The sequence below is a fragment of the Molothrus aeneus genome, chromosome 7 (genome assembly GCF_037042795.1).
Source record: "Molothrus aeneus isolate 106 chromosome 7, BPBGC_Maene_1.0, whole genome shotgun sequence".
NCBI lineage: Eukaryota > Metazoa > Chordata > Aves > Passeriformes > Icteridae > Molothrus > Molothrus aeneus.
This window is the reverse complement of record NC_089652.1, coordinates 5,396,519-5,413,406: the sequence shown is the minus strand read 5'-3', so window position 1 is coordinate 5,413,406 and position 16,888 is coordinate 5,396,519. Positions and strand designations below refer to the sequence as shown.

Here is a 16,888-nt window from a genome sequence, read left to right as displayed (position 1 = left end):
AAAAGGCAGGAACAGAGAAAGCTTTTTTCTTCCTTCTAACCCAAGAATCTGCTGCCAGATAAGTGCAACTACACCAGGTAAGGAGCTGAGACCATGATGTATGGTCTGGAAAGGTATGGAGCAGGTAGCTACAGATCTATATAAACTTCTGAAGAAGTTTGTGCCTTTGTGGAGAGCCTATTTGCTACCCCAGGGGAGTGACATAATGATTTGTTTACTGAGTTTAATGTAACCTTCTGCACTGCTACCTAAATGCCATCTTTTTCTACTGCTATAGCAACTAAACCTCTGCTGTAGAGATTCTCTCAAATAGCAGCTCAACAACAGATATTGTGGATCAAGGCAGGAGTACAAGTCCTACAGTTACAATTGGTGATAGTGGCAGAGACTGGAGGGAGATTAAAGATGTCCAAAAGACAGCAAAACTGACAGGTTTCTGGAAAAGAAGCCACAAAAAGACCAGGACCAGACTTGCTGGCACATTCACCCCAAAGTTAGGAAATGCCTCAAACCCCTGATTAGGGGAGAAAGGAACCCCCAGCTGCAAAGCCCATGGACATTCCCTGAAGAAATAGGTAGATTTTTATGTCTGGAGGAAGCAAAAACCAGCCCATGATGTGCAAACGTAGCTCAACAGGCAGGCAGGAAATGCTGAAGGTTATGTTGTTCCTGACAATGCAGAAAAGTTTGTTCCCAACAGGAGGCTTGCAGGAAAACAAATACTGAAAAGAAAACTTGCTGGACCCACAGGCAAGACTGCTGATTACCAAAGAGCAAATGCCATGGGAAGTGGCCTTGGAAGGAAAGGATGAGAGGCAGGGCCAGCACTGGTGGCCCCAGGAGACACTCACACTGGGACAGGCAGCATCACAGTGCTCAGGAGCAGGGGGGCAGAGCCTGACCCAAGGGACCCTTCAGGAGCACTGACTGCAGCAGCAAGGGGCAGAAGAGCCAGACAAACAATGAACAAGGAATATTAATGGAATACTTCCATTTCTATCTTCCACTGTAGGGACAAGACACATTTTCACAATTTGATACTTAATACTTTATATTTGAAACTTGAAACTTACTGGGATTTGTGTGAAGTCAAGTATTTTCAGAAAGTATGTACCAATTACTCCAATTATATATTGTATCTACTTTAAATAAACCTAGTGGTTTAATTAAAAGACAGCCTACCTCTTCTTCATCTGCTTGAGATTTTTCTAAAGGTTGAAGTTCAACAACTCTCCAGCTAGAAATAAGACAAGGAAAATCAAATTAAGTTCAAGGTGCTGAAATTTATATTTTCATTTCCCAACAAAATATCTAACCTTTCCTTTTCCTAACACAGTCTTTAAGATATCCAATACAGTTTTAAAATTACTTTTCAACTTCAAAGACAATAAAAAAGCAAATGCATATTATGGATTTAAAGTACAGAACAAGTACATTTAGCCCTTCAGGCAATGTGCTACTAAGACACTGAAGAGATTAAGTACCCTGGTTTTGCAACCTAAAGATGTTCTCTTTCTAAAACAAAGGAGAAAAAGGTCTCTACAATAATGGATTGTAGGCCTACACTGTATGGAAAGAAATAAGCTTATTCTACTCTATCAGAATGGCTAAATTAAAAGGAAAAAAAGCTGAATCCATTTCTGTTAATTCACAGAAAATAGTTTACTATTTCTCTTGTGCTATCAGCTGTCCAGTCTTCCCACAACTTTGGTCACATGAACTGAAATGCACAGAATAAAAACCCAAGTGCATGAAAAGATCATCTTTAATACCATAACATTTTCCAACTCCATGTAAATTATATTCTTGGTTAATGTTCTCGTGTTCATTTTCATGTCTTTGCAATTCAAGAGGTTGTGAACAAACCTTGGAGTAAGGATTTCTTTGTACTGTAGTTTCTCCAGCTTTGAGGGTGCCACCAGTGACATGGGAATAACAATGTTGTCTATATCATAGGAGCTCTCACTTCTCAACCTCCTCCTGGAGTTATGCTGAATAATAAAATCAACACAAGAGGATCAGGTCAAATCATAGGAAACACATTTTAGCAGAGACTCATTAGAACTTCACAAGGAGAAAGCCTGAACTTTAATGGAAACAGACTATTCTAAAGTGCTCATTCATGTGCTCTTTGATGATTGAGTCCAGGGAATAAAGGAGTGTGTGCTGTGTAAATTGTGTGGGATGCACATTTAAACTCAACTGCATTAAAACATGACAATTCACAGAGCACCAGTATACCACTAGGCTTAGCAAAACCATGGGACCTGAACCTGAATATTGTTGTGAATTTTCCAATAATTTCAGTAAAATAGTGTGTTTCTGTACACTGAGCCAGAGTTCTGCAGCTCCTCAGTAAATTATATACCAGGGACTTTGCCTGTATTTCTGCACAAAGGCTTGTAAATAGGGAAACTGAGAGTTAATGAATTTTGGGACTCTATTTGCACCATGAGGCCATTTTATATAGCTGCACCAGGAAAAAAGGGTCATAGGTGCCCTAGTGTAAAACTGGGAACATAAATCACAGTGTATTTAATGAAATTTGGGGGAAAAAAAGGCACAATGCCAATAAATCAAATTTACACTCTAGTTCTATGATCTGCAAAACTCTTTTATAAACAAGTACACATACTCATTCTGGAATAAATTAGTTAAGGTAATCCACTTAATTCACTGTAAAAATGCTCTGCACTGTCACATGGCACTAAATCAGATGTAAAAGGCACGTGGCTTTGGACTATTAATTTGCACAGCCAGCTCTCTGTTGATATTTCAGTTGAGACAGTGCCACATTTTTGGTTTACCTGTGATGAAGTGCTGTGAGTGGGCCGGGACATGGCACTGACACTGCTTGTGGGAGTGAAGCTGCTGTGGGACTCAGGCTCTGCATGTTGGAAGGAGAACGCCTCAAACCGAGCGCTGCTTTCGCCTGTCATAAGAACAGCAATAAACAAGACATACTGCCTGTTGGCTATTAGACTGCAGACATTTTTCCACACAGTAACAGTAAAGTCATTTCTAGAAGCCCACAGTGAGCCCCTAACAATTTACTGTATGCTAAAAAAAGCTATCTAAATAAACATTTGCTATTCATCCTGTCATTGTTGTTCCGCAAAACTCATCCCTCTTGTTCTACAAAGGATTTCTTCTCATGGAAACAGCTTCATATGGGCAAATCCTGACTCTTTTTTTCAGGAGTTGTCATAAACTACACACACAGTAAATACAATCTGACTTAGATTCCCTCTGATCCTCAGCAGCAGAACTCACAAGTTCTCCCTGGCTGTTTCTTCCTTAATAAATGATAAAACTGGCAGCAAGGGTAACAAACAAAATCAGTTTAGATCTCCAAACCAATAGTGGTTTCTTCTGATTTACTGCTCCCATTCAGTCCCAGTACAAACAGCATTTAGAGGGATTCACAATTTAACCACCTGTTCTGCTTTCCTTCTACCTCATTTCCAATAAGAAAGGAGATCTCAGACTTAATATACCAATGAACAAAAGGAATGAGTATATTCCATCATGGAAAAAGAGATAAGACTGATCCTAAAGACAGTATTGCACAGGCTGGGTCAAGGTAATGAACTACCATCTCCCAGGCAACTCTGCAACTCCCTGGCACACAGCTTTTATTTTTGGCCTTGTTCATTAGGCTGACCTTCCTCATGGATAATTTCTCCTAGACAGAGCCCAAATTAGGAATAAATATGTGGTACTACACCCATAGCACTAATAAGCTAGAACTTGTGCTCCTACTCATGAATGCACCACAGAACAGTTTTCTGGCACTGGGATGATCCTCATGATAAAAGATTGCTTTTTTGGTTCCATTTATAAAAAACCTAAATACTATTGTCAGAAGACTAATGGTAACTTCAAAAGGTTTATAGCAAGATGTTTCCTCTCTTTTTAGTGCTCCCAAATAACTCCAGCTGTTGATCTCAGTGTTCATGACTACACTTTGGGAAACTGAGAAACCCTGTGTCAGCATCCACGTCTTGGGGACCAGCAAGTGGAGCAGGTGGCATGGAAAAGAGATCACTGGTGGTGAAAGGGGATAGGGCACAGCACCCCCTTGGACACAGGCACAGAGGAGGCTGTACAGCACCAGGGGAAGGATGCAAAGGACAGCCCTCACCTAAATCCAAAGCAGTTTTCAGTGTGTCCCCACACAGCATTTATTCTCTCCTAGGACTTTCTAATTGATTGGGTGGTCTTGCTTTGGAGTTGTGGATTGTGGGTTTTGGGTGGTCTTGCTTTGGGGGTTGTGGATTGTGGGTTTTGGGGTTAGTTTTAATCCTAGATAATATTTTTTTATTAATTCATCTCTGCAGTAATTCCTGTATCTCCACCTCTAGTGAGAGATTACAGTTTTGCCTGGATATGCACCACCATTAATTTTTCCACAATGTTAACTGATCATTTATACCTTTTCATTCTTTCCTAAGGGAAATTTTAAACTAATATGCTCTTGCTCAGTGACTTACTTTCTTCAAATGTCTTGGGAAGAATTTTGCCAAAGGTTTTCTAGAAGTTACATAAATGAATCTGTAACAGAATCTGTGAGGCTTTACATTCTAACAGCCTGGAGAGGTAAGATGCCATTTATCTTACAGTGGTATGCTAAATTTTGTATCACATTATTCTACAGAACTTTTAGGGCACTTCCTATTAACTTATCAACTGCTGAAGTAGAGATTCAGTGGATTAAAATAGAACAGTAACAAGGGTAAAAACACAGTAAGAACTGGCTATTCACAAGTCCTCTTAAAAGTCTGGAAGGGATCCAGAACCACAAATGACAGTACACAACAAATGAAATATAGTGGACAAAGATGCCAGGAATAGTAAATGTTTCATTGGGCACATGATGTAACAGATAACTTTGCAATGTTTGTTTCATTGACTACTATTAAAAAAACCCTTTTGTACTAAGAATGACACCCAGTACTAGAAGAACATAGTTGAACTGCTGACCAGTTTCCTTTAAGAGTACTCCAAAAATAAAATACAGCAGCTTGTCTCATTCTGTATGTACATTTAAGAAGAAAGATGATTACTATGCTTTAAAATAGCAAATTATTTTCATGATGTTCTAAGTCTGTTTCTTCATAAGTTTCATAACAGTATCCCTTCTGGAGACAAGTTAAAATTCTCGGAGCCCAGTGATATTCATACAGTATATATTTTAAAATATGTAGTAGTCTCTTGCAATGCTATTTTTCTCTTACCTACTGCTGTCTCACTTAGATGCCTTTTCTTTCTTCCTTCTGACAGCTGGTCAGGTGTTCCTAACACCATATGAGATTTGGAATTAGACAAACAGCCACTGCTCCACTGTTTGACAGAAACATGTGCATTGTAGTCTGTAACAGAAAAAACATGCATCAAGTTGAGAAATTACTTTTCATCAGTACAATTTACAGGAAATCTCAACTGCTGAACTATTTATAATAAACATTATAAATAGTCCCAAACTTCTGGCAGGAATCCAAATAATAACAGGACTGAAGTCAGGCACGTGGTCCAACCTCCCCCCACTTGTAGTATCCTCCTACAGCTCTGGTGGGATCATCTCAGTGCAATTAGGGAGAACCTGACACTGTGCTCTGAGAAGAGATTTCTCTTCCATCTAAAGCCATATTCAGTACCTTCTCTGATAACTTGCTTTGTGACAAGTTTATAAACTGAACCTCTTCGTGGCAGAAAATACTGACAAATGAATGAAAAACAGCCTTGGAAATGCTACAACATTTTGCTTTACATACCATTGTCAGCAGATACTTTAAACTCCCCTCCCAAAGATGAGGTATCAGCAGGTTCTCCTTTGATGTCATCCTTCCTTAATAATGTTTCAAAGTATATGTGAAGAGGAATATCTAATAAAAAAACCAGAAATCCAAAGGAATAGAGTCTGTATTAGAAAGATGGCAACCTCTGAGCCCAATGAATTATGCATCAAAATTAGAGCACTGATTCACCCATCACATTCAACATAATCTGTGAGCAATATTGCTAAGGACTGAAACAGACTCTGAAGGGTATTGAGTGAGAATAAGACTGGGGTCTTCCCTCTTGACCAGCTCCTGCACAAAACCCAGCAGAGCAGAGAGCACACAGTGCATTTCTCCTGTAATGTGAAGAGGCTTTGGTTCAGCCTTTTGGGTACAAGTCATTTATGCTTTTGGAATTTATTACTGTAAGGAGCCTATAGGTATTCTCAAGGTACATTCCCTCTCCCTGGAAAAGTCTACAGCAGGGCAATGTAATTTATTTTCTGATAGGAGTTCTGATGCAGAATTAGCCTGCAAAACATTTCAAGTGTAAGGAATTTAATCCCTGCTGTAAGGCAGGGAGGTTTAAAAAAAACCTACCTCTCTGAAAAGCCTTTCTGGAAAAAAAAAATACAAGAATGAAGGGAAATTTAACTGAAAAAAGTGTCAGTGTATAAAGTAGTCTTGACAGCCAGTACATTCAGAATGAGAAGAGGACTGTAGGCAGGCCCAAGGGTGGGCATTAAACTACATATATTTATGCACAGTCTTAGCCTCATGTGCCTTCAGGATGTGCCAGGACAAAAACTTGCAACATATTTTGCTAAATAAAAAGAACCATTTTCTTTTCAATTTGATATGGATCTAACTTGATTGCTTTATCTCAACACGCCAAGGTTTTTGCTGTGTTTCCTACTCTACTTCCAAGTTAAACAAAGAAGGTCTGAAAGGTGTATTAGTCACAATACTTAAGCAAAGAGAGAACCAAAACATTTCTCCAATTTTGTTGGTCTTTTGGTTTTGTTTTTTAGTGGTTTTTGTTTGTTTGTTTGCTTTTTGTTGTTGTTTTTGGTGGGTTGGTTTGGGTGTTTTTTGTTTTTTAACCTGGGAAACCACTTGGGTGACCCAGATTTTTTATCATGTTTTCCTGTATCTTCACTGAAAGGGCAGGAGTGCTTGTTTCAATCAATCCACAGGTGCAGAAATACCAGAAACCCAAACTTCTTAGATACAAACTACCATTTTCCAGTTATCAAGGTGCAAGTTGAAGGAGGTGCTATTATGTGAAAGCAATACTGCAAGCACTGACATATCTTTAGTCAAGATCCTTGGTAATTTGAAAACTGTGAAAGAAACTTAGATATAGGGACAATTATGCTTCCAAAAGAGAGTACACTAGTTAGCCAGTCCCACTGCACTATTTACTAGATTGTCTGCAAATTATGGTTCACCTTTAAAGCAAACCACATGAAGAATCAAGGTTGAATCTTGAATTTGAATCACTTCTTGCACACACACACACACACAAAATCAAACTCCCAGAGTTCCAAAATAAAGCAATGTATTTTTAATATACAGAGGAAATGAATGCAAAACCCTTTTCTTTTACTTTGCTGACAATTTTTATATGTAAAGATGTGGGCACAGCACAAAAAGTATTTCAAGAGAAATCATTGCTCTGGAAGGGGATAACCAAGAAAGTTGCAAAGAAAACATGAATTGGAAGTAGGCTACAACTTGGAAAATTTCTACCATGCATTTATTCACAATAATTCTTTCACATGAAAGAAAATGTCAAATAGACTAGTCTTCATGAGGAGCAAGAGACAGCAAAGTGCACAAAGTAAAGCATGAATCTAGCCTCCCTCAAATGTGAGGACTGCATTTGAACAGGAGATAGCAGGTCTGGTACTTCTTCCCTGTCCCAACTATTATTAGCAAGGCTCCTGGAAAAGAGAACAAAATTCCTTCAGAAATATGTTCTTGATACTGGAATGAAGTTGAAAATATTTTTTCCTCCTCCATCCTGGCAAAGTGTCCAACAGTAGCCACAGCACAGTCGAAAGCTTTTCAGGATTTTTATGATGACAAAGCTTTTTTTGAGAGAACAAAAGCTCTATGTTCTTGCTGCACACCCCAGTCTCCCTTAACAGGGAGGTAAGAATGAACACAAGGGGCACAGACCTTCCTTGAACAGGTGTCTAAACACCTGGGGTCTAGCTGTGCTGCCAGAGTCCCAGGGGAAGTGACAGTGTGTGTAAAAGAAGTAAGATTTTGGTAGTTTTTTCTGTCCACAGCAGAGTTCTGCTGAGTGGGATGTTTGTGTTGCACTCTGGAGTGAGTGTTCCATTTCTTCTATCTGCTCCTACAATAATCTCCTCTTTAACCCTTGCATGGGATGCAAACTGCCAGAGCTGAGGCTTCCTCTGCATTCCATGTCCACACTTGAGTCTTCTCTACCGACCAGTGACAAGTTCTCCAAAACCAAGTCTTAATTAATTCCTGACTTCCTAATACAAGGCTGCAGTGTCTACACTGTCATTCCGGGAAGACTGAGTGGGTTTGATTAAAGATTCAAACAGTTCCATGGAAGTCCCAGCCTCATCTCCAGAATTATTTTGTGGCAAAGAAGCCCCTCCCCCAAGGAACAACATAATTCCTGATCTGAAAACCCACTGACCAGTACAGGAAATAGGTGTTCCATAAAACTATCTGGAAATAGGTGTTCCATAAAACAAAAAAATCCCACAAAAATTCAATCCCTTCTGCTGTATTTAGGCTGTTATTTTGCAGTCCCAAGTACTGTCAAGTTGCACCTGCACTAATTTCAGGGCTCAGTCACAGACAACATTCTCTACATTACTGTCCAAAAAGACTAAAAGATCAGATAACAAGAAACCATAAAACTTCCAAGACAATCAAAAAGGCTGACTATCACAAAAATAATTAGAAAACCTAAATAAAGCTTTTTAGACCTGGTCCAAAGGGCCTGAACAGAAAGTTGCTTATGAAAACAACACAACCATGGTATTGCATTGTGTTGGTAAAAGGACTGACCATCTCTAAAGGACTGACCCTGACTCAACTGACACACCATGAAACATCCAAGCACACCTTTTTTCATGACCAGTCTTTCCAGGCTGTAAGCACATTGCTGGTATGAGAAACCTAAAAGGTGTGTTTTTCAAAAGTCAGGATCAAGGCAAGATTTTCATTTAGTCTAAATTCATGTATTTTGACAGTGTGAAGTTTTCTGATAAGAGAATTAAGTCCTAAAAATCATTGAAAAGACAAGTTATTCCACAACCTGCACAGCTGTCAGAAGCACAAGCACTCTGTTAAGTCATGGCATTACTCACCTGAAGGGAATGATAAGACTGGATGGAAGGAAGAGTCCAGCTCTTGCACATAATCTAGGATTTTAGATTCTGTGCTGTACTCACTGCTGCTGAAAGTGGAGGCTGGCACCACACATGGCAACTGAGCTTTATATGGAAAAGAGGCATCTCTAGATGGAAAAGTCTGTAAGAATACACAGAAACAAAGGTTAACTTTACCTTTACTCATGTCCTTCAAATTAGACCAGAAGAGGGGAAAAAACCCAAAAAACCAACAACTCAGTGAGTGACACACTTTAATATGTGAATGGGAAGAATATTCCAACAATCTCCAGATAGTCTAAATATGACTTACCTTCACTTACTATGGACAACAGTGCACAACACAAAGAACACAAACTGCTCCTTCAATTAGGACCAGGAAACAGCTGTCAAAGCTTTCAGATAAAATGTAACTGTTTCCAAGAATTCTTTTATCTATCCCATGACAAACAAACACCCCCTAAAATTTGATTCCAGGATAACAGGCATGATATAAATGCACAAACAAACCTAACACCAGACTAAATAGAGGATCTCATTCATTTTGCCCCTTAGTAAGATTCTCAGCATCAGTATCTCTAGGCACCTTGAGCACACACATTTTAATGCAAGAAATTCTATTGAACATTTTGAGCACACTGTGTACTTACACAAACCAAAAAGGCAAAGTCTTTACCTTGCTATAATTGAAACATCAGATAAGCAACAGAAAGAAGACATACAGCAATAAATACAGAGAGGGATGCTTTAAGAATTGATTAATAGGTAGTAACAGGAATGACAAGAAAGAGGAAAGGTGCAATTAAAGATTCATTTAGCTGCTTGGCTGCAAAGCTTGTTTAAGTATGGAAGGTAAAATGATGGATGGCACAGAACTGGTAGATGGGAGGTAGCATGACTGAGGCAAAAGGCAGGGTGAAAATGGGCAGGAATAAGCAGCAGAGTGCAGGCCACAGACTGAGCTCTGAAAGACAGAAGGAAAGAATTAAATGTGATGACACAAGACAGCAGCAAATAGTGCTCAGCGCTTCAGAATGTGCTACAAAAGCACTTCAGGAAAATAATGTGGAATAAGCTACTTTTTTACTGGGTACTTGTGGTAGTAACCCCAAAGATCCTGACATTTTTAGAGGCCTCTATAGGTTTCTGGTATTTTGCCAAATGCTACAAATCCTGCAAATGGGAATGGAGATAAAGGGACACTGGAGTACCTAGGGGGTCTCAAGCCTATCACTGCACCAACCATCACATTTATCAACCCATGGGAAACAGTTCCAGTGTAAGAAACTGTAGGAATGAATGACATTTTCTTAGGACTTTTTATGGAAACATGCAGCATCAAAGGTGAGGCTCAAAGAACATTACTTGCATTTTCTGTACTTCTGCTTTCTGAATCAAAGAAAACTCTTTCTCCTGTCTGAAATACTCCAGGGTGCACTTTAGCACTGCCATTCATGAATTAATGATGCAGGGATTAGATCTACCACATAAAATTCCCTCCACTTAGTCAAAGCAGTCCTTCTGCCACATGGCATCAATATTCACAACCCACATTATCTCAGAAAATATTACATTAAGAAATTCCCCTTTTTTCTCAGTTACTGAGTTCTCTGTGCTGGTACTGTATCTCAGAAACTACTAAAATCAAGTGAGGATGTTATGATGCTGGAGCAGAGAACACAGTGATGGTGGGGGGAGGTTCTTGTATTTAACTTTTTTTCCCCTCCAGGAAAACATTAACAGTCCTAAATCCACCTTGATCTCCATACACAGGTGTATGCACAAGCTTACAACTTAACTTGGAAAGAATTTTTCCTAGCCCAGGACTCCTTCAAATCAATGTTCTGTTATCTTCCTGTGACAGACATATGGGACTCTTCATCTGTTAAACTTTAAACATCCATAAAGTGTTGGCAGAACTGGGTCCTGTGTTTGGAAACACTAGAGGGATAAATGCTAAAGTCAACTTTATGTTTCCCATTATATGGATCATTACACTAAAGCTTAAAGAGCTTTTAGGCACTTGTTGTACCTCAATGCACCAAGGACTTGCCTTTCAAAAATGCACAAAAGCGTATTTCTTGTTGATATTTGGGTCTTAGAAATGAAGTAATTTACTAAGTCTCTACTCTTTAAGCTGCACTCTTTAAGCACCACTTCTGCCTGTCCTTTTTTTTTAATAGAAGTGAATCACACTACAGTATATACATCTCTCACTCATTGTTTAAAAAGAAATTCCCAAAAACTGATCAGTAAAATTACCTAGAAAGTAAACAGTTAAGACCAAGACATTCTGACATCCAGACCTTTAGTCCTTACTCACTTTTTCTTGCTTTAATTCACTTTACCCCAAACATATCCAGATTATTAAAGCTGAGCCAGTTCAAAAACATGCATACAAGGTCAAACAACCTCACAGTCAAAATCCATTTTGAAACTATATTAAAATCCATTTGCCATTATCAGTAGATGGAGAATTCTTTTCTTCAACTTGTCTGTGGTGGGAATTAAAAAACCTTATGCCTGAATTTGTGCCTTGAATGCTCTGGCCTCAACACCTAATGAAATCTTCATTAAGCCAGTTTGTAACCCAAAAGAAAATATGAACTTCATAGAAGGAAGAGCAATTTTATTGAAATGCCTGTGAAGCTACTATGGAAAAAAAGCTAAGAAATTTGTCACTCTGTAGCTCCTAGCTACCAAATCTGGTTTCAATTTCTGATGGAGTAGTCTTCCACTGGAAAATGCTGAATTAGTGAAATCATGATGTTTCTCAGAAATGCTGACTTAATAAACTCTTGATGAAAAAATTTCAGAAGCCCTTAGCACTGGAATTAAAGCATTTTACTCAAAGAAATTATTCAACTTTTATTGAAACAAAATGGAAGTATTGTTTATTGGAAAACTGAACTCTTCCTGCTTCAAATTCTAAATAGAATACAATCTACAAACCAATTGCCTTTTACAGCAATTATTGAAACTTTACACAGCAATAAAAAAATCCACCAAAACCCAGCTGAACAGAAGCCCACATGTATTTCCATTCAGCCATGGCACTGACACAGGAACACCATGGCACACAGCTTTTAGGAGACAGGCCCCTACAGCAAACCTGACCATGATGCCAACCCTTCAGAAAGCAAGAGAGGTTACAAAACTCATATCAATCTTCCCCTTTCCCCTTGCTATGCATCACCTTGTACATCTCCTGAAACATTTTTCTTCATTACTGAAGTACAAAACCTCAGGCTTCCTGAGCTCAAGCAGATATGAAGGATAGTATTACATAAAATTCATTGAATTAGAGAAGAACTCACTGTGTTTAAGAGGAAGTGAGGAGTGTACAAGCTTTAAATATTGAACTAAAATAGCACTTCTGGTTTAAACTTATGAAATGGAATGGTGTCAATCAACAGACTCTAATTCTCTAGAGTATTATGAATTTTGAACTTGGATTTTTCCCCCTTAGTACTGTTTTACTGGGTTACAGAAAACATAGAGAGCAATTAATTTTGATATTCAGAACAAGGCTCTGTTCTTGAAGGGTCAGAAGGCTGAACTCTTCTGGCCATCCCATCCTTCTGCAGAGAAAAACCTGTGAGTCTATGAAGTGTGACATAACTGAAAGGAAAAACGTTTTGTGCTCCCATTTAAAAAACTGTGAAGTGAATTTCCATTTTGTCGTTTCAGCTACTGATCACTAAAACTCCTACCAGTTTTGGAAACATGCCCAAGTGTAACAGTACAGAGAGCCACAGTTCAATTATGCCACTGTGTCTGAATCCAGGAAGGTAATTAAATTAATTCAAATACACTCTGCTGAATACCTGTCACATCTGCTTCTGATTACTCTTATTAAGCCCAAAAAGACAAGGAAAAATGTGTGGTGGTGTTCGCAGCGGTCTCAGGATGAGGGAAGAAACAAGAATGTTGACTCCATGTTTCAGAAGGCTGATTTATTATTTTATTATACATATTGTATTAAAACTATACTAAAATTGTACTAAAAGAATAGAAGAAAGGATTTCATCAGAAAGTTAGGTAAGAATAGAAAAAGAATGATAACAAAGGCTTGTGACTGACTGAGACAGTCCAGACAGCTGGACTGTGATTGGCCATTAATTAGAAACAACTACATGAGACCAATCACAGATCCACCTGTTGCATTCCACAGCAGCAGATAATCATTGGTTACATTTTGTTCTTGAGGCCTCTCAGCTTCTCAGGAGAAAAGATCCTAAGGAAAGGATTTTTCATAAAACATGTCTGTGACAAAAATGCATTTATTCTCTCTGCAAACACACTCTCAGGAGTTTTCAGCAATATCAAAGAAGAGCTATCTCCCTCAATATTCAAAACTGTTCTTCAGTAAATGGCTAGCCATATTGCAGAGAATTAATTATGGGACTCAAGAGAACCTCTGTGTGAGTGGCTGACAACTCACCTTTGAACACCAAACACACCAACTTTTAATCCTGTGCTGTGTACAGATCAGACTAAGAGAGCAGCCTGCTTGCCTCAGTGCTTTGCATCTGCTTTAAGGACAGCCACTCCTCCATGGCCTCCCTGTTCTGCACTCACCACCCTGCTCTGAGCAGAGCTCTGTCCCTCTGGCAGAGCCCACAGCTCCAGGAAACCTTGTGTTTCACTGTGGAAATGTGCAGCTCTGAAATGCAGAGAGCTTCTGGGCAACAGACACTGAAAGGTTCATCTGAAAGCCCCCAAGAGCTTCTTTTTTATTAACAGGTAGTGGGAGAGAGGGTGGGAAAAGCATCTAAGACATCCCTACATGGGAAGGTGCACAACAGATGGTGCTGACACAAACACACACACACACACATCCCTGCCACATGCCAGACCCTCCCTTCCACATGAAGTTTTTATAGAAGTCAAATGGATGTTCTTTCCCTTACATGTCAGGTACAGGGATGCAAGCTGCCCCAGAATATAAAATTCAATTAAGATAAACTGGCAGATCCTATGGCAGAGACCAATTTTTTCCAGGAAGAGAAAGAGAGTTTCATAAAACACAAATGAAAACTTACTCAGCATCCAACTTGTCACAAATTCAGATTTTTTGGTCAGTACCTGCAAGGAGTGACAGCTTCTACTGTTCTCAGATATCACCCACCTCTCCTAAGCATACATGGAGTTTAGTTTCTTTAATCCTGAAATAAGCCAATGGGATTTTCACCTGCTCTGTAGAAGAGCACGCTGTCTTCTACAACCTGAAACTAAGATGTTTTGTTCAACTAGAAAATCAATTGAAAATTCAAGGTTAGTGCTCAATCTTTGACCAGTTAAACCAAAAGAAAGAAAGATCTGTTCATCCAGAGGAATATCTATCTTCTCAAAAACACCATGCAGAAATTAAGAGTAGATGTGATCGGTAAAACATTACAGAAATGTCACTACACCAAAAGTGAAAGACTGTGGAAAGCATGAAAGTCTTTCTGACAAAAAAAAAAAAGAGAATTCACAGGCTTACTGGCTTGCCACAAGCCTCAGAGGATGATCTAGTTCTACTGGGAGTATCACAGACTTACAAAGATAGAGGTGTTTGTCCCTTCCTTTCTGCCTTCATGCCTCCCTCAGAGACAGAATTCTTGTCACACATTCAGAATAGCTGAATGTGGATGAGAAACTTTTTTTGCCACTTAGTTTTCATTGCTTTTGAACTAACAGAAGGCCTTCTTTTTTAACTTCCAAGGTTAAAGCAACAATTTAATTAACTACTATTTTAATGTACAAACTTGGTAACCAAGGGATTCTCCTTCCCAGACCACAAGACTGACATATCCACAGAGGTACCACACCACTTGCACTGAACCAGTTTGCAGGAGATTTGGCAGCAAAACAACATTTTTTCAGAAGTCAGCAATGCCAGGAAACTGTGCTGAAGCAGGTGGTGGAGCCAGTATCTAGGGATACCAAGGAAGAGGATGACAACCAGTAGACTCCACTCAATGCAACTTCTTTCCTCCCAGGTACAGACCCCTAACAAATAGCATTGCTATTCAGCAAGTGAGATAAAGGCTATGCATGCTGGATATAATACAAATGATATGTGTATATATGTGTATTATAGATAAATTAAAATATCAACACAGTCTTTCCAAAAACCTGAAAATGAACAAGAGCTGGGAAACTACCCACATGTATTTATCAAGTGGCAGCAACAAAAAATACCACTGGCACTAGACATGGACTGGGAATGCTCCTGAACACAGAAATCAAAGAACCAGCATGAGATTTAAACCAAATTAAGAAACTCATACCCTACAATTTAAATACTTTTCTCCTGTCTGCTTTGGAGCCTTCTGGACAAGCACTCACTTTTTTTTTTTCAAACCACTAAGTGAAAGCAGATATTCTGCTCTTACTTAAATCCCAGTTGAGACTGCAGAGAAGAAAATGTGGCAATATGCAACTGCAAGAGTTGGCAACATTATACCAATTGTTTGCCTGTGGTATCCAATATAAGGTTTTGCACCTCAATTCCCAACTTTCAGGGTGCTGTCACCTTTGTAAATTTGAATTCTGTTTTCTCCACATGCCTCAGTCCTCACAACCGACTCTTTCTCCAGCAGGTGGAATACAATTACAATGAGAATTTTCAGATTAAAAAACCTCACAATGCTCTACAACTCTGTAAAGAAACAGACAGGGACAAAATTGATAGTACTCCAATCTCACTGCTCTTTTGTCTCTTACCTTTACTTAGAGCTATATAAAGGTTTTATAGATTAAAATTCTACATAGCATCAATGACAGCTCTTGGCAAAACATGACTTGAAAAACATGGAATTAATATCCTTTGTTAGGATATTAAATGAGAAACTAACAAAATATACTGACAAAACAAAATCCTTGTTATTAAAAAAATCCTACAGCAAGTCACACAGATAAAATAGCAAAAAAGAGAACATCAGGGCATGTCATTCAAGCAAACCTCTCCGAGAGTTTCTGATTAGAACAACACTTGTCTGCTTTTAAAACTTTAATTATGTCACAGATAATTTAGTTCCTTTAAGTGCAGACAAAAAAAAATAGCAGGGAACAGAGCTACAATTTTCCTCAGGATAGGAAAAGCATTTGCAGAAGCACAAGGCATTGGACTGGAGAATGTGGGGTGAGGGAGGAAGGCAGTTATGAATGCAACAACCACTGAGAAATGATTCAATAGGTGTTTGTGTTTTACAGTCCTGACACCAACCTGCTACTTACAGACCTTCTGGGTTTTAATGTTTAGATACTTTTGGCCTTCTTTCTTAGCATTGAAACTACATGGCACACATTTTATTGGAGACAATGACCCAGAGGTTGTGACTTGCCAGCTGTAACAATGCAAACGAGGGGCAGATCCAACATTTTGAACACAGCACTCTCAGACTTCCAACTCCCACCTGCAAACATTGTCTCCTCCTACTAGAACCCACCTGCAGCTTTCTCCTTTGTGCTGCTCTGCATGCAAGTTTTATCATTCATTCATTCAAACATCATGGTGAAGAAAGGCACCACTACAATCCTGTCCTCAAGACTGAAGAGACTGAAGCACAGATTGCAATCCCAGGGTTTGTTGTGCATGACTCACAAGCAAGAAATGGCCTAAGCTCTCACAAAGCTGTTTAGATAAAGAAGAAAGATACAAAACAGATTCCAGGGCCAAATGATGACAGAGGGATCATCCTGTGGTACTTAGTCATTCTAAATTAGGGGACAAATGGA

The 16,888-nt window shown here is 39.0% G+C and overlaps 1 protein-coding gene across 4 annotated transcripts in view; it reads right to left on the bottom strand.

Moving 5' to 3' along the window:
• The window catches only part of KANSL1L (KAT8 regulatory NSL complex subunit 1 like), a 55,654-nt gene that overhangs the window by 8,228 nt on the left and 30,538 nt on the right, over positions 1-16,888 (bottom strand). For all 4 annotated transcript variants that reach the window (XR_010783942.1, XM_066553640.1, XM_066553641.1 and 1 more), the window contains exons 6-11: positions 9,140-9,302; positions 5,775-5,885; positions 5,238-5,372; positions 2,808-2,932; positions 1,867-1,991; positions 1,183-1,237 (exon numbers count right to left, since the gene is read on the bottom strand). Coding sequence is in view for 3 of the 4 variants with exons in the window: in XM_066553640.1 (XP_066409737.1) it covers positions 1,183-1,237; positions 1,867-1,991; positions 2,808-2,932; positions 5,238-5,372; positions 5,775-5,885; positions 9,140-9,302 (714 nt within the window). In the remaining variant the exon portion in view is untranslated. The remainder of the gene's footprint in view (positions 1-1,182; positions 1,238-1,866; positions 1,992-2,807; positions 2,933-5,237; positions 5,373-5,774; positions 5,886-9,139; positions 9,303-16,888) is intronic.